This window comes from Heterodontus francisci, chromosome 1 (genome assembly GCF_036365525.1).
Source record: "Heterodontus francisci isolate sHetFra1 chromosome 1, sHetFra1.hap1, whole genome shotgun sequence".
NCBI classification, from domain to species: domain Eukaryota; kingdom Metazoa; phylum Chordata; class Chondrichthyes; order Heterodontiformes; family Heterodontidae; genus Heterodontus; species Heterodontus francisci.
This window is the reverse complement of record NC_090371.1, coordinates 254,190,364-254,208,612: the sequence shown is the minus strand read 5'-3', so window position 1 is coordinate 254,208,612 and position 18,249 is coordinate 254,190,364. Positions and strand designations below refer to the sequence as shown.

The window sequence follows — 18,249 nt, the reverse complement described above, 5'->3', positions numbered from 1 at the left end:
CAACATCCCTGGATATAGAGTTTTCAGGCGGGATAGAGGGGGAGATATGAAAGGAGGGGGTGTAGCATTATTAGTTAAGGAATCAATAACAGCTTTGAGAAGAGATGATATGCTAAATGAATCATCAAATGAGGCCATATGGGTGGAGCTCAGAAATAAAAAAAAAAGGGCTGCCACATTACTGGGAGTGTACTATAGACCCCCAAATAGTGAGAGGGAGCCAGAAGAACAAATATGTAGGCAAAAACTATAGGGTAATAATAGTTGGGGATTTCACCTACCCTAATATCAACTGGGATACAAACAGTGTGAACATAAGAAATAGGAGCAGGAGTAGGCCATTTGGCCCCTCAAGCCTGCCTTGCCACTTGATAAGATCATGGCTGATTTGCTGCAGACCTCTACGCTTCTTTCTTGCCAGCTTCTCATAGCCCTCAACTCCATGATATTTCAAAAATCTATCTACTTCCTCTTTAAATACTTCCAGTGATCTAGCCTCCACAACTCTCTGGGGTAGAGAATTCCAGACATTCACTACCCTCTGAGAAGAAATTCCTTCATAGCTCAGTTTTAAATGGCTGTCCCCTTATTCTGTAACTATGTTCCCTAGTTCGATATTTCCCCACTAGTGGAAACATCTTCTCAACCGTGTCAAGTCTGTTCAGAATCTTCTACGTTTCAATAAGATCACCCTAACTCTTCTAAACTCTAATGAATAAAGGCCTAATCTGTTTAGCCGTTCTTGATAAGCCAACCCCTTCACCCCAGGAATGAGCCTAGTGAATCTCTTTTGAACTGCCTCCAATGCCAATATATCCTTTCTTAAATACGGGGACCAAAACTGTACACAGTACTCCAGGTGTGGCCTCACCAACACCCTGTACAGGTGTAACAAGACTTCCCTATTTTTAAACTCCAACCCCTTAGCAATAAAGGCCAAAATTCCATTTGCCTTCTTAATTACTTGCTGCACCTGCATGTTAACTTTTTGTGTTTCATGCATAAGAACACCCAGATCCCTCTATGCTGTGCTTTTTTGGAGTCTCTCTCCATTTAAATAATTTGCCTTTTGATTCTTCCTACCAAAGAGCATGACTTCACACTTTCCTACATTAAACTTCATCTGCCAAGTTTTTGCCCACTGACTCAACCTATCTATATCCCCTTGCAGATTCCTTATGTCCTCATCACAACATGTCCTCACACCTATTTTTATATTGTCAGCAAATCTGGATATATTACACTCTGCCCCCTCCTCCAAGTCATTAATATAGATAGTAAATAATTGAGGCCCTCGGACTGATCCTTGTGGCAATCCACTAGTTATGTCTTTCTAACCTGAAAAAGACTCTCTGTCTTCTGTGAGTTAACCAATCCTCAATCCATGCTATAGGCACAGAGGGGACAAAATTCTTGAACTGCATTCAAGAGAACTTTTTTTAGCCAGCATGTAACGGGCCCAACGAAAGGGGACGCAATTCTAGATTTAGTCTTCAGTAATGAAACTGGGCAAGTGGAGAAAGTAACAGTGGGTGATCATTTTGGAGATAGTGACCTCAATACAGTAAGTTTTAGCATAATCATGGAAAAGAACAAAGATAAAACAGGAGTAAAAGTTCTAAATTGGGGGAAGGCAAATTTTAAGAAATTAAGAGCTGACCTGGCAAAAGTGGACTGGATACAGCTACTTGAAAGAAATCAATGGCAAACCAGTGGGAGGCATTCAAAAGCGAGATACTACAGCCACAGTGTAGGCATGACTTCATAAAGATAAAGGGTGGTACTGCTAAATCTAGAGCCCCCTGGTTATCTAGAAGCTTAAAGGGTAAGTTAAAGCAGAAAAAGAAAGCCTGTGACGATCACAAAAATCTTAATACTTTAGAAAGCCTAGAGGATTATAGAAAGCGCAGGGATGAAGTAAAAATGGAAATTAGAAAAGCAAAGCGAGGACATGAAAAATTATCGGCAGGTAAAATCAAGGAAAACCCAAAGATGTTTTATCAGTACATTAAGAGCAAGAGGATAACTAAGGAAAGGGTAGGGCCGATCAGAGATGTACAAGGGAACTTATGCGTGGATGTGGGCAGGGTTCTTGATGAGTTTTTTGTCTCTGTCTTCACAAAGTAGAGGGTTGGTGTCGACATTGTAGTAAAAGAGGAGCGAAATATTAGATACAGTATGCGTAATGAGAAAGGAGGTACTAGAGGGTCTGACATCCTTGAAAGTGGATAAATTGCCAGGGCCAGATGGATTGCGTCCCGGGTTGTTAAAGGAAGCCAGGAGGGAAATAGCAGATGTGCTGAGGACCATTTCCGAACCCTCACTAGATACAGGCAAGGTACCAGACGATTGGAGGTCTGCAAACGTTGTACCATTATTTAAAAAGGGTGCGAGGGATTGGCCAAATAATTATAGGCCAGTCAGTCTGACCTCGGTGGTGGGTAAATTGTTAGAATCTGTTCTGAGGGACAGGATAAACTGCCACTTAGAAAGATACGGATTAATCAGGGATAGTCAGCATGGATTTGTTAAGGGACGGTCATGTCTTACTAACTTAATTGAGTTTTTTGAGCAAGTAATAAGAAGGATTGATGAGGGTAGTGCAGTGGATGTGGACAACATGGATTTTAGTAAGGCATTTCACAAGGTCCCGCATGGCAGACTAATCAGTAAAATGAAAGCCCATGGGATACAGGGGAAGGTGGCAGGTTGGATCCACAATTGGCTCGGACAGGAAATAAAGGATAGTAGTCAACGGATTTTTTGGTGAATGGAAAGCTGTTTCCAGTGGCATTCCACAGGGCTCAGTGTTGGGTCCCTTGCTGTTTGTGGTATATATTACTGATTTGGACTTAAATATGGGAGGCATGATTGGGAAATTTGCAGATGACACAAAAATTGGCCGTGTAGTTGATAGTGAAGAGGATAGCCGTAGACTCCAGAATGATATCAATGGTTTGGTTGAGTGGGCGGAAATGTGGCAAATGGAATTCAATCCAGAAAAGTGTGAGGTAATGCATTTGGGGAGGGCAAATAAAGCAAGGGAATACACAATAAACGGGAGGATATTGAGAGGGGTTCAAGAAGTGAGAGACCTTGGAGTGCATGTCCACAGGTCCCTGAAGGTGGTAGGACAGGTAGATAGAGTAGTGAAGAAGACATATGGAATGCTTTCCTTTATTGGCTGAGTTATAGAATTCAAAAGCAGGGATGTAATGCTGGAACTGTATAAAACGCTGGTTAGGCCACAGTCGGAGTATTGCGTGCAGTTCTGGTCACCACATAAGGACATAATTGCTCTCGAGAGAGAGAGAGTGCAGAGGAGATTTACAACAGTGTTGCCAGGGCTCGAAAATTGCAGCTATGAGGAAAGATTGGGTAGGCTAGGGTTGCAGCTATGAGGAAAGATTGGATAGGCTAGGCAGGTCTGGCAGCATCTGTGGAAAGAGAAGCAGAGTTAACGTTTCGGGTCAGTGACCCTTCTTCGGAACCGAAGAAGGGTCACTGACCCGAAACGTTAACTCTGCTTCTCTTTCCACAGATGCTGCCAGACCTGCTGAGTGAATCCAGCATTTCTTGTTTTTGTTTCAGATTTCCAGCATCCGCAGTATTTTGCTTTTATTATATTGGATAGGCTAGGGTTGTTTTCCTTAGAACCGAGGAGGCTGAGGGGGGACTTAATTGAGGTGTACAAAATTATGAGGGGCCTAGATAGAGTAGACAGGGAAGGGCCTGTTTCCCCTAGCGGAGAGGTCAATTACCAGGGGGCACAGATTTGAGGTGATTGGTAGAAGGATTAGAGGGATCATGAAAAACTTTTTCACCCAGAAGGTGGTGGATGTCTGGAATTCACTGCCAGGCATGGTGGTGGAGACAGAAACCCTCAATTCTTTTAAAAGGTACCTGGGCATGCACCTGAAGTGCTGTAACCGGCAAGGCTATGGACCAGGTGCTGGAAGGTGGGATTAGATTGGCCGTCATGGACACGATGGGCTGATTGGCCTCCTTCTGTACCGTAATTTTTCTATGGTTCTGTGGTATCAACAAGTTTTAATAGCATGTGTGGAATGTATGTGGGTGCCCAAGTTGAAAGAATTCAGAAGAAGTGCTTGCTGAAAATTTTTTTAAATTGCAAAACTTCTGGAAAATGATTATTGGTGCTCTCTCTGACTTAATATGGTTTAGCATGAAATGTTTAGAATTCAAAAATGGTTTGATCATAGGTATCGTAGTAGTTCAGGATTCTGAATCTCCCTAATCCAGTTACCTTCCCTTTCAACCCATGAAGAACTAAGCCAGCAGCCCCGATTTTACAGTAATAACAGTCAGTCACAATGCAAATGTTCACAGTCTGTGGGTGAGTGTAAGTGTAATGAATGGCTAACGCCATTTGTTTGCTGCTGACACAAGCTATATCCTCAATGCCCGCTGTCTCGTACTGCACCAGACTGTTGAAAACCTCAGTATCTTATTCTTCCTTGAGCTGAGTTTCCAAACCGTTTTGTTATCTTCCCCACCAAACCCGCCACCCTCCCCTTCTTTTGCTTAAAACCAAATTCTTTTCTAACCTTTGCCAGTTCTGATGAAAGGTCACAGACCTGAAATGGTAACTCTGCTTCTCTCTCCACAAATGCTGCCTGACCTGTTGAGTATTCCTAGCACTTTGTTTTTATTTTACATAGAAACACATTACTAAGGTAATTGCACTTTAACAGGGTGCAAACAGCTGGTTGAAGCTGCATGAGGTGTCCCATCTAGTTGGCGAGCTTAATATGCACTTGTAATTGCCTGTGGTACTGACAAATAGCACCATTTGTCCAATATAGACAGCTGGTTAAGCATGCACAGTAGAAGTGGCGGGGACCGTGTGTGTGTATTTTTTAATTTTTGTATTTATTTATATACATCTAGGGAACCAGGAATTTGTGTAAAAAAAAAGTTACTTGATCTCAATACAGGATTTACACTGTTTTGATGGCGGTGTTCCAGGTAGTACAGTGCAGCAGGTGCTAAGTTCGAATGAAAAGTCCGAAACACCGAGAATATTCTGTTCTCTTATTTCACATTTCATTTATTGTTTATTTTTAACTTCGTACTGTTTAATAATTTGCTTATAAGCTGTGAGGTGATATAGCAGCATGCCTTCAAAAGGCTGTTGTCATGCAGGCCCCCACCTGCCAAGAATGAGGCACACGTTATTTCGCCACATGAACATTAAAACTTAAAATTGTTATTGGGAAGAAAAGAGGGCCTATCACATGGAATTGCCAGGCCCCTCGCCAGAAAGTCCTTTTTTTGTGTACTAGCAGACAGTGTTGGAACAAAGGAACCAGTCCCTGCCTTCCCAATACTCAGAAGACATGGTCAGACCAGTTTAGTCACATGACTAACTGGCTGTTGGAGTTTTAAAAATTTGAACTTGCCACAGAATTTCAAAACTCAGAAAGCTGTTTGCTCCTGGACTGAGAACATCTCTGTCCTGTCCGCACCCATCTCTTTCTCATGGAACTGAAGACACATGAACCCCAAGAGAGAAAAGTCTCCTACAGTGAACAAGGTTTAAGAAGAATACTGGGCCCCAACGAAAAGCAAGACTACCTACAAAAAGACTACAGTAAGCTTGAAGCACAGTAACAAGAAACTCTTCTGATATTGCCTCAAACCTCACTGCTTATTTTTCTTCTCTTTTCTGGCTCTATTTGCATGTGCATATCGCGTATGCATGCTCGCGTGGGGCGCGGCGTGTATCCGTAAGAATTAACTGAATTCGAGTTTAGGTTTTAATAAATTTCACATTACTTCAAACCTAAAAAGGCCTGTTTCTGCTCATTTCTTTGCCTTATAATTGGAAAACGGTGAACAAGGATTCACCAAGGGGAGCTCAAAACACAGTGTGTTTAAAATTAAACAGGGTTACAATAAGACCAGGTGAAGGCTGAGAAAGACCCCTAGACCTCTTTCTCACCTGGCCGTAACATTGTAAAATGTTACTGTGTTAAGCAGGCTCCAAGTTAGTTCAAGTCAAGTTGCCTAATCCAACAGCCAGCTTTTTATAAGGGGTTGTGACGGCAAAGCATTCTTCCCCCAAGAAACACATTTTAAATTGGTTCCTTACAACACCAATGTATAATTAACAATTTAACTGTAATTATTTTAGAGGTTTAGGCAGTTATGGCAGTGAAGATTGCATCTGCTTCTTTATCTGTACGAGAAATCTGTGTACAGATTAGAAATCTGAATTGTATACTCAAGGCTGAAAAATGCATTGATCTGTTAGTAAATTGTTTACGTTTTAAAGGCAGGGATTCTTGAAAAGTTACAATGGCTCTACATGCTTTAAAATTTTGTAGATGTCCTGTTGACTTGAGTTACTTGTTGAGCATTACAGTGTTCTATTGATAACTGTTTTGCCGTCCTCAAAAAGGAAAATCCAAATAATTTCAATCTGTTCTGAACAGGTGTGATTGTGCCACTTGGAACCAGTATTATTGGCATGAAAGGATCATTTGAGGTTCTTTGCTGTTCAGAAGTGTTAAATCATCCGAGAATAGAACAATTTTCAATTTTGTTGGAAATTTTTATTACAATTCTGTTTCAGGATTTTAAAAGCTTGGAATTTAATGGGATAGGTTTTCAGATTGTTTATCCAGGCTGCAGACATCAATTAGTTTTGCTTTTAGTTGCTAAATGATTAGTTTGTTTTCGGGTTCCTTTTTTCAGCAGAATGAGTAGCAATTTCAATCTGTGCTTTGTGCATTTTGATGTCCAATAGTGATTTTTCTTATAAGAAATTGCAAAATGAGGGGAATGAAGAAGAGAATAGTTAAAGAAAATTTAAATGCAATGTTATTCCTTTTAAGAATTATAATCAATTAATCTCTTGAAAAAGATTAAGAAGTACTCCAGATCTTTTTAAACTACGCTCTTGAATTATTCACAATTCTCAGAACACCCTTTTGAGGATGTAAGTGGGATAAAGGGGAACCAGTACATGTTGTATACTTGGATTTCCAAAAGGTAAGGTACCACACAAAAGGTTAATGCACAAGTTACATAATCATGCAGTTAGGGGTAATATATTAGCATGGATAGAGGATTGGTTAGCAGACAGGATGCAAAGCGTAGGGGATAAATGGGGCATTTTCAAGTTGGCGGGCCGTTATTAGTGGAGTGCCTCAGGGATCATTGCTGAGGTCTCAGCTATTTGCAATCCATGTTAATGACTTAGAGCAAGAAACTGAGAGTAATGTATCTAAGTTTGCTGACGATACAAAGCTAGGTGGAAATGTAGTCTGTGAGGAGGACACTAAGATGCTGCAAAGAAATATAGACAGGTTAAGCGAGTGGGCAAAAAGGTGGGAGGTGGAGTATAATGTGGGTAAGGGTGAAATTATTCGCTTTGTTATTAATAATAGAAAAGCAGAATATTTTTTAAAAGGCGTGAAACTTGTAAATGTTGATGTTCAGACGAATTTGGATATATTTTTACAAGGAACACAAAGTTAGCATGCGGGTACAGCAAGCAATGAAGAAGGCAAATGGCATGTTAGCCTTTATTGTAAGGGGATTGGTGTACAAAAATAAGGCAGCCTTGCTACAATTGTACAAGGCTTTGGCGAGACTACGCTTGGAGTACTGTGCACAGTTTTGATCTCCGTATTTAAGGAAGGATATAGTTGCCTTGGAGGATATGGAGTGCAGGTGGAAAAATGGAGATATGGCAGAAGATCAACCATCATCACATTGAATGGTGGAACAGGCTCAGGCCCATATTGTTTACTCCTGCTCCTATTTCTGATCTTGCATAACCTTAAAGCACTTCACATATTTTGAAGTACAGTGCCTGTTATGTAGGATTATATAGCAGCCATTTTATTCAAGACAAGCTCCCACAAACCGTAATGACTGTTGAAGTTGTTTTGGTACAGATGATTGAGGGAGGGATGTTTGCTCAAGACTGAATAGCAGAGGTCAGGTTAGCAGATATTTCTGTTTTTAGAATTATTAATTTTGCAGAGGATTGAAGCTACAATTAAACTTGTCTTCAATCTAGTTTCCAGGAGACTTCAAAACTTGCCATCCATTGTTGCATATACGGCACAGTCTTATTGTGTCCTTTTAAAGTATGGTGACCTGTGATCTAGTTGGGTTTCAGTAAATATCTGCATTGTCCTTCAGCTTTTGATTTTATTTTATGCATGATCCGATTCTTCCCTTAAGCTGTCCAAGGTATTGCTGATAATTTTAAAATAAGATGAAAGAATTCCATGTTTTGTGCCAATTTTTACAGTTGATATAAGAAGTAAAGGCAAACATTTTAAGCACTGAAAATCTCAGTATTGGATTCAGGTGTGATTCGCACTTTGTGTAATATTGGGCCATAATTTGCTGTAGCAGGAAAATTCTTTTAGTTATACTTGCTGTTGCTGTTTAATCACAATGATATTTTGCACTGCAAATTACTGCAAGTGGAAGCTGATAGCCTCACAGTGAGGGAAATCAGGCATCTGGGACCTGAGTGAACAGGGCAAGCAATCAGATTGAAGGATTAACAGTGAAAAAACTGAGAATGAAGTATAAGTTTAGAGTGGGTGAATTCAATGTCAAACCAGGTACAGGAGAAACAGTGAAAGAAAAATTGAATTAAGGGAGAGAAAAAAAAACAAAGTAAAAGTTGAAAAAAGTTTTAATTTTACATTTTAAAATATCCAACAACAATTAAAACCTGAAGGTATGTTTGCGTGATACTGTTACCTCATATCCACACTTGTAATCATTAATTTTCAGTGCCAGAGAAGTACATTCGCAGTAATTAACACTTAGCACATCATTAAAAGAATTTCTGATGGCTAATCTACATTTAGTTAAATATACATGACCTTAAATGGCTCCAAGACAGGCTCATTGCATCACTTCAGACTGACTAACTTTCTGAGCTAAATTTAGTTCATATCTACCACGCAAATACAGCAATTTCATGCCATTCAATGCATTTTAATGGTGAGCCAGACATCAAGATGCTGTTTTCAAGAAGCTAACAGCAATGAAGCGTAGCTTGCACAGCAACGTTTGGATTTTCGCACATCTGCACTGCCTGAAGTTGCTGCAGTATTTTGTTCAAAAAGATACATTGACACTGGTTCGCCTTGCCTCTATTTTGACAGGAAATTATGGGCCAATATTTGGACCAGCTCTGATCTGCAAAACCACAGAAGTTCACAGCATAAAGGGAAGTCATTCAGTCTAGAGCAATCCAAACTAATGCCACTACTCTACTCTCTCTCCCTAGGACTGGGGCCAGATATACAGCAGTGACCATTTCATCATATTCCTCTGATTGCTGGCACTCTAGAGTATAGAGAAAATGTTTGCGTGATAGTGTTACCTCATCATGCAGATACACTTTCTTTGTATCTTCATCCATCACCTTTAACTATTCCTCCCATTGTACAGGGATTCACTTGCACTCTTTCATTCAGTCTATCATGTGCTCTTATCCTGTTAAGTCCCTCTGCTAAGGATAAGTCAGAATCTTCTATGATGTATATAAATCATTGAGTCATTAGAATTGCTTTTCTTACTTTCATAATCTCCCACTCAATTATGTACAATGCACTTAAGTGAACAAAATATAGGGTTTCTGAATGTTAAGTTTTTTTATTTATTGTTGGTTGGAAGAGACAGTCCATTTAAAAATTCCACTAATTTGACAAAATTCCAGAATACATCTTTTGTTGATAAATAGAACCATAGAACCCCAATCTGTTTGCGTAACTGTGAACCAGTAAGCTTTATTGTTTCAATATTTCGCACTAGTTCTTTGACAATTTTTTCAAAGTAACAGATGCTCTGAGGTTATGCAGAACTGAACTCTTTTTGATCTTTGTTTCCATTGTTCTCTTCATTCCTTTAAATGGAGGTTATCTTAAGTGCTTATCCTAATTTAAAATTTTAGGGGCAGAATGAGACAATTGACTGCTTTGAGGATGCCTTCGCCAAACTCCAGTTAATACTGTGCCAGAGATTTGAACAAACAATGCAATATGAAAAACAATCACAAATCTGATACACAAGTCATAACTTTATGAAAGCTGTTCCTGTATTATGTGCAAGTGTTGGTTGAATGCAACTTGGGCTCCAGTGCCACCAAAATATTTTGACCGCCAATATAAAATTTGGGGCTTATTTGCTGACTGTTAATTGTGAAACAAGACTCCTGTTTGGTTGTGTATTTGAATGTATAAAATTTTCTGAATGTATGTTTGTGTAAAGCAATAATGTGGAGTCCTATCAAATGATTGGGTTCCAGAACCAGAGATCGATATATCAGATTCTAGTACTTCAATGAGTCAGTTCCAAGATGTTTAATAGATCCTGTCCTTTTTTAAATAACAGAGGAGACTACTGTTGTTGGAACCACTTAAATATTAAAATCAGCTCTATTACTTGATTGGCGTGGTCACCAGTTACATTCTATTTTCTGTCATAACTGCTCTTCATCCAACGACAACAACTTATATCTGTATAGCACCTTTAACATAATAAAACATCCTAAGGTACTTCACAGGAGCATTATAAAGCAAAATACGACACCAAACCACATAAGGAGATATTGGGTCAGATGACCAGATGCTTGGTCAAAGAGGTAGGTTTTAAGGAGTGTCTTCATGGAAAGTGAAGGGGAGAGGTGTAGGGAGAGAAACAGAGAGCCTGGGCAACTGAAGACTTGGCTACCATGGTGGAGTGTTTAAAATTGGGGAAGTTCAAGAGGCCAGAATTATGTGAGCACAGATATCTCAGACGGTTGTAGGGCTGGAGGAGATTACAGAGATGAGGAAGGTAAAGGCCATGGAGAGATTTGTAAACGAGGATGAGAATTTTAAAATCGAGACACTACTTGACCGGGAGCCAATGTAGGTCGGCGAGCACAGGGGCAATAGATAAACGGGACTTCGTGCAAATGAAGATAGTCAGCAGAGTTTTAGATGACCTCAAGTTTACGGAGGGTAGAATGTGGGAAACCAGCCAGGAGTGCATTGGAATAGTCAAGTCCAGAGGTAACAAAGGCATGAATGAGGGTTTCAGTTGAGACGAGGGCAAAGTCAGGCAATGTTAGAGGTGGAAATAGGCAGTCTTTCTGGTGGCACAGATGTATGGTCGGAAGCTCATCTCGGTATCAAATATAACACCAAGGTTGCGAACAGTCTAGTTTAGCCTTGGACTGTTGCCAGTCTGAGTCAGTTGCTAGGGACTGGAGATTGGAGTGGGACTGAAAACAATGGCTTCAGTCTTCCCAATATTTAATTGGAGGAAGTTTCTGTCTGATGAGCAATCTTCAGGAGAAAATGTATTGTGTTCCATATTTCTAACATTCTTGCTAGTGCTTTTTGGTCATAATACTGGAGAGAGATGGATGCAGACAGAAAGGGAGAAAAATGTGAAAGACATATCAACAAGGTTGGAAGCAAAGATTTAGAAGGAAAGAGACACTTGGGGAGAGAGAAAGAAAGGAACAGTGAAGATGAAGGACAATGTGGCTGTATGTATGGATCAGCCAAATAAATACTGTGGCTACAAGAGCAGGGCAGAGGATGAGAATTGTGCAGCGAGTAACTCATCTGACTACCCAAAGTCTGTCTACCATCTTCAAGGCACAAATCAGGAGTGTGAAGAAGTACTCTGCACTTGTCTGGATGAGTACAGCTCCAACAATAATCAAGCTCGACAGGCTCCAGAACAAAGGAGCCCGCTTGATTGGTACCCCATCCACCACCTTCAACATTCACACCCTCCACCACTGGCGCACAGTGGCAGCAGTATGTACCATCTACAAGATGCACTGCAGCAATTCGTCAAGGCTGCTTCAACAGTGCTTCTGCACCCGCAACCTCTTCGAAGGAGGAACCATCAGACGTATGGGAACACCACCACCACCTGCAAGTTCCCCTCCAAGTCACACACCATTCTGACTTGGAAATATGTTGCCATTCCTTTACTGTCACTGGGTCAAAATCCCAGAGCTCCCTCCCTAACAGCACTATAGGCATACCTACACCACAGTGGTTCAAGAAGGTGGCTCATCACCACCTTCTCAAGGGCAATTCGGCATAGGCAATAAATGCTGGTCTTGCCAACAACACTCTCATCCCATGAATGAATAATCAAAAACATGTGGGCACCATGCTTAGAGAAACAGAGTTACAGAGTACAATGCCGATAAAGTGAGAGACTGGAGGACAGAGTTAGAGCTTGGAGCAGTAGTTAGAGGAAGAGATAGGTGCACATTATATTTTTATTTCTTAGAAATCCCAAGGGTAATCAGCTAGTGTTTATATAATGTCTCAACTAATCAAATTTTGGGATGTGTCTAAACATTCAAAATGGTGTCCAGTTTGGTTAATTCCTTACATTCAGCAAATGTATGCCTGTTCTGATTGGTTTGGTATAAATTTGATTTATCCTGAAGACAAGGGGATTTGATTGACTCGCCAGTATCACAATTCAGTACATATCCACATTTGTTTGTGAAACACTTTTTTAAGAACAACCAAAAGGTTGTTTAATCATGACATATGTGTTTACTTTCTAAATTGTACTTAAGTGGGTATTAATGGTACTCTCAAAAATCAAAAGGTAATTTTCTGACCTGAAACCCCTCGGGCTGTATGCACCAAAGAATGTTTGACGTGCTGTAAATGTACATGATAAATATATGCTGTAATTACAAGTGTAGTGAGGCACTTCATATATGGTTTTGAAAGAAACTGACCTGTATTGCACTTTATGTAATGTCAAATTTGAACTGTTATGTAATGTACTTTTACAAATTTTATGAAGTATATTTCTGGAAAAAAAATGAGCTGTATATTTAGAGTTGAGTACCATTTACCTGAATTATATTGGGGTGGTGGATTTTTTCTGTTATATTTAGCACAAAAAGGTGTTATTTTCTTTAAATCATAATTTTGTAGCCTGTTTGGGATGCGCAGTGGCCGCTTGATTTTGTCTTTCAGGACATAAGGTTGCATTTTCAGCATTCACTGTTGGCCCTATCTCCGTTTTTCAGGGACTTTTGCAAGTTTTCTTTCCTTGTGCAAAGAATAGCTGTGTTGCTGGAGCATTGTAACAAGAAAACTTAATAAGCTGACACCATGACAGTCAATGAGCTGTAGGGGATTAGGAGAAATTGTAGTGCAGAGATATGCCTCCAGCATGTAGAACTTTCCGTGAGAAGGCTTCTGATGTTAAAGGCACTTCATTCTCCTGCAGTTGTTTGCCTGACAGGAAGACATGTGGATTGATCATTCGGTAGTTGCACGGATTGATAAGATAGCATACTGAGTCATGTCAGGCTCTGGAACTGCCGTGTTAGGAAGGCAAGGGAAGCAATTCCTGTTTACTGTTCATTTTAACTTCAGTCTCCACTAAGAATAATCCAGCTGCTTCCATCAAGTCAATAGACCACTATTCATTGTATGTGTGTGTGATATCTTTATTCATGAAAACCACAAGTGTTCCAGTTTGAATTGGGTATTGAAGATCCAGTTAAAGACACTATAAAGCTCTGATATGTATTGGTGAGTTACATTTGTATAATGTTATCCAATATGTTAGCTGCTGGCTAATTGGAAATCCAGATGTTGCTAATTGCAGCGTTGACTAGTAAATGAAAAAATGAGTAATAGACACCACCATTTGGGCACGTGATTTGATTACTCATTTGCACAGTGTATACGTATGTACTTTAATCTTTTTGTATTTTTATTGGTGAAATGGTACAGTAAAATGCAGTGTGTGCGAGTGGTTTCTAATTGTTGCACTTTACTTCCTTGGTTACTTTTTGTTGGTTATCTGCTAAAGTGGTTTGTGAAAATGGTGGATTTCAACACCATGACAACACCAGTAACATTGTATGGAAAAGGAAGCTGTCATGGTCAGCTCAACCAATTAGATGACCTCTTCAGGCTAATAGAGGAAAGCAAGCCAAACTAATAACGAGCAGCTCCAACAGTGCACATCATTGCAAAGGGCAAGCAGCATCCAACCACTGGACAAAAGCATATTCTATGTTGTGTCTGATTAAATTTGTGCTTGAAATACAAACTTTGGTGAAAGATGAAGACTGAAGAGCTTGGTATAAAATGGCAGCAGATGGCTGCAAATGTAAAGTAAATAAATGTGAAACACCTTTACTTCTACTGTAAGCCGTTTAGCATTAAAATTAGTGCATGTGGCTAAAATGGTGTCACCATATCTGTGGCTAGTCAGCAATTTCTGTTCGGCTGTTGCACTAAATGTAGTGTTGATTATCCATTTAAGAATGCAGTCAAATGTAGTTGTGTACTATAACCTACTGTTCTATAGCTCTTGGCCCAGATCCATCATAATTTCTGAGATTAGTATTGGAAATTTTGTTGAGGGTAGTGAAATTAAGTGTGTATCTTGAATAGCTTTCAGTCAATTTAGTAGATTATTTCCATGCAGATAACATTTAGTGCCAAATACACATACACCTGAAATGTTTAATGTCAAACTGGTTAGTCTGTTTTCTACCAGAAAATATTTATTAGGTACCATACCAATAACTTGTGTACTCATTTTAGCTTTGTGCACAATAATTCAGTACCTACATTTGTACAAGTGTTCTAATATCAATTGACTTGAGCCTTGACTACCCAAATGACTTGTCTTAGGCTAAGTGTTTACCTAAGTTATAAATCAAAGAGCCTACCATGTGGTACCTTATTAAAGGCCTTTTCAAAATCGAAGTAAAAGGCATCTGCTACATTACCCTTGTTTGATCTTTCCATTACCTCGTCCATGGATTCTATCAGGTAATTAAGTTTTTAAGTAAAATGTTAGAATTTTCTAGCAGAACATAGAGAATAAAACTCTTTATTGCAATGTCTTTCATAGTCATATACATCATGTTGTGGTATTGTCCCTGCAGCACTGTGCTCTTTAAGCTATGCAGGTTATAATTTGAAATATCACTGTTTTTAAAGCAAAGGTCTGCTGTTAGGGAAGGAATTTTGGTGCTATCGATGGGAATTACCATATGTACAGTATTACCAAAGCCTTTGACCTCGTCAGCAGACGTGGTCTCTTCAGACTACTAGCAAAGATCGGATGTCCACAAAAGCTACTAAGTATCATCACCTCATTCCATGACAATATGAAAGGCACAATTCAGCATTGCGGCGCCTCATCAGGCCCCCTTCCTATCCTGAATGGCGTGCAACAGGGCTGTGTTCTCGCACCTACACTGTTTGGGATCTTCTTCTCCCATGTGAACATGCATTCAAGTCTTCACAAGATCAGGTGGCAGGTTGTTCAACCTTGCCCGTCTAAGAGCGAAGACCAAAGTATGAAAAGTCCTGATCAGGGAACTCCTCTTTGCTGACGATGCTGCATTAACATCTCACACTGAAGAGTGTCTGCAGAGACTCATGGACAGGATTGTGGCTGCCTGCAACGGATTTGGCCTAACCATCAGCCTCAAGAAAACAAACATCATGGGACAGGACGTCAGAAATGCTCCATCCATCAATATCGGCGACCGCGCTCTGAAAGTGGTTCAAGAGTTCACCTACCTAGGCTCAACTATCACCAGTAACCTGTCTCTCGATGCAGAAATCAACAAGCGCATGGGAAAGGCTTCCACTGCTATGTCCAGACTGGCCATGAGAGTGTGGGAAAATGGCGCACTGACACAGAACACAAAAGTCTGACTGCAACAAGCCTGTGTCCTCAGTACCTTGCTCTACGGCAGCGAGGCCTGGACAACATATGTCAGCCAAGAGCGACGTCTCAATTCATTCCATCTTCGCTGCCTCCGGAGAATACTTGGCATCAGGTGGCAGGACCATATCTCCAACACAGAAGTCCTTGAGGTGGCCAACATCCCCAGCATATACACCCTACTGAGCCAGTGGCGCTTGAGATGGTTTGGCCATGAGAGCTGCATGGAAGATGGCAGGATCCCCAAAGACACATTGTACAGCGAGCTCATCACTGGTATCAGACCCACCGGCCGTCCATTTCTCGGCATTAAAGACATCTGCAAACGCGACATGAAGTCCTGTTGCATTGATCACAACTCGTGTGAGTCAGTTGCCAGTGATCGCCAGAGCTGGCAGGCAGCCATAAAGGCGGGGCTAAAGTGTGGTGAGTCGAAGAGACTTAGCTGTTGGCAGGAAAAAAGACAGAAGCGCAAGGAGAGAGCCAACTGTGTAACAGCCCTGACAACCAATTTTATCTGCAGCACCTGTGGAAGAGTCTGTCACTCTGGAATTGGCCTTTATAGCCACTCCAGGCGCTGCTTCACAAACCACTGACCACCTCCAGGCGCTTACCCATTGTCTCTCGAGACAAGGAGGCCAAAGAAAAGAACAGTATTAGAATACAATATTGCTAATGGAAGTGAAAACTGAGCAAGTATTCATTGTATTAAATACTGTGCTTAAGGTTATGCATCAAACCAATAATGTGACATGTTATTGAGATATATTATGGGATATACAATCTGGGACCTAGACTTGGTTATGACTTGTACTGCAGCCTGCGGGGTTAGAATGTTCATGACCATTTTGCAATGGCCATAACACAAATATAAGACCAGATTCAGAGCTATTCTTGGGGTCCATTGTAACTAAGGTACAAGACTTGTTTCTGAACTTGCTACTTTCCACTTTTAGCAGTTTCATTAAGCACCATATTTTAACCATCCCACTATGGACTTTGCAGGGCAACTTGGCTACTCTAGTTTGAAACTGCCATGTTGCAGAGCCTACAACGGATTGACTGGTGAAATAGGGCCAGTGTAACTGCAGCATTGGCAGCTGCACCAACTCATTGTCACAGAGTAAGGTACATGTAAAGTGCACCAGTTTATACATGCACATGTGAAAGTGCAGGATAGCACTTTCACATCAGGACAGATAGAAGAGTAGTCAGTTAGAAGTAAATTTCTGTTCCTCTTTCCCTTCGCATTTCCCCCTCAATCAACTGAACGGTGGCAAATAGAGTACATGGACTGAATTTTCCCGCACATGTGGGGCCAAGACATCAGGACCACATGCAGGGCCCGTGCCTGCGCATGCCCTCAGCGCATCCACTAGAGCAACTTTATGTGTGGCGGCCTCCTCAAGTAGCCCCCTCCGCATTTGCCATTGAATTAAGGATGACCGGCAGGTCAGAGAAGCCAGAAGTCCAATAGAGGGGCTCACAGTAATATTCGGATGGCAGCCCGACCAGGAGAGGTGAGTGCTGGTGGGAGAAAATGGAGTTGGTCGCTCGAGAAGACCTTTCTCTTCAGTGGTAAAAAGGATGATAAAGTACTGTGAGGGGCCTCAAGGTGGAGGGTTGATCCCTCCAGAAGAGTGTCTGCGACCACCCCTGGATCCCTGTGAGCATTGCAACCCTGTAATGGTGACAGTTAATTCAGCCACCATGTCCTGCCAACCTCCCGGCAAGAGGCCACCTCCGGAGAGTTTCTGCGCTCCTGACCCAGCAGGGGGCCTGTGTGTTGCCAGGAAAGTTGCAGTGCCAGGGGAAAATGGCCCTTGATTGGACTTCGTTGCCCGCTCACCTGGAGCAGGCTTCACCCGTAGTAATCAGCAATTGGAAACCTGACTAATTTTTAACCCTCCCTAACTCAGGACTATTGAGGCGAATTGTAACACCCTACTGCTGCCCCAACTAAGCACAGCAGTAGGGTTGCTAGTTGGATAACTCTGGACAGACCAGCAATCAAACTTGAAACCTTGCTGAACTGCAATTGTTCACTTCTATAATGAAGTTTCATTGGATTCTGGAATGTCTGTTGTGAGTGTATATTTTGGTTTACAGCTGTTTTGGTCAATACATTGGCCACTATCTGCATATGACGAATTGTTACTACAGATGTGGTGAAATACATTTCTGATTGCTAAATAAAAAAATTTGATCTCAGTATTCAAATTCACATGGCGCATGGTTGTGTATTTCAACATTTTTGTGCATTTGTTAGCGAAATGCAAAGCAGCGTGTGAATCAGTTTTGATCGTTGAGTGCTTTACTTGCTTAGTTACCGAATGATGGTAGGCATTGAGTAAATATGTATGTGAAGTAATCTTGTAATCTATGAGTGTATCTACAGCAGTTTATACTAAAATTAGAGCTTGTGACTAAAACAGTCTAGCCACATGTGTAGCTGGTCAGCAGTTCCTATTGGACAACAGTTTGACAATTGTTATGAAATGCAGCTAC

General features: G+C 40.9%; 1 protein-coding gene across 8 annotated transcripts in view; it reads left to right on the top strand.

Annotated features, from left to right (window-relative positions):
- Positions 1-18,249, top strand: part of gab1 (GRB2-associated binding protein 1) — a 280,867-nt gene that overhangs the window by 148,740 nt on the left and 113,878 nt on the right. Inside the window, exon 1 of one of the 8 annotated variants that reach the window (XM_068043022.1) lies at positions 17,760-17,826. The exons of the other annotated variants lie outside the window; for them this stretch is intronic. Within the exon in view, the coding sequence (XP_067899123.1) occupies positions 17,818-17,826 (9 nt within the window). The 5' untranslated portion in view covers positions 17,760-17,817. Of the gene's footprint in view, positions 1-17,759; positions 17,827-18,249 lie in introns of those variants that run through there. 8 annotated transcript variants of the gene reach the window in all.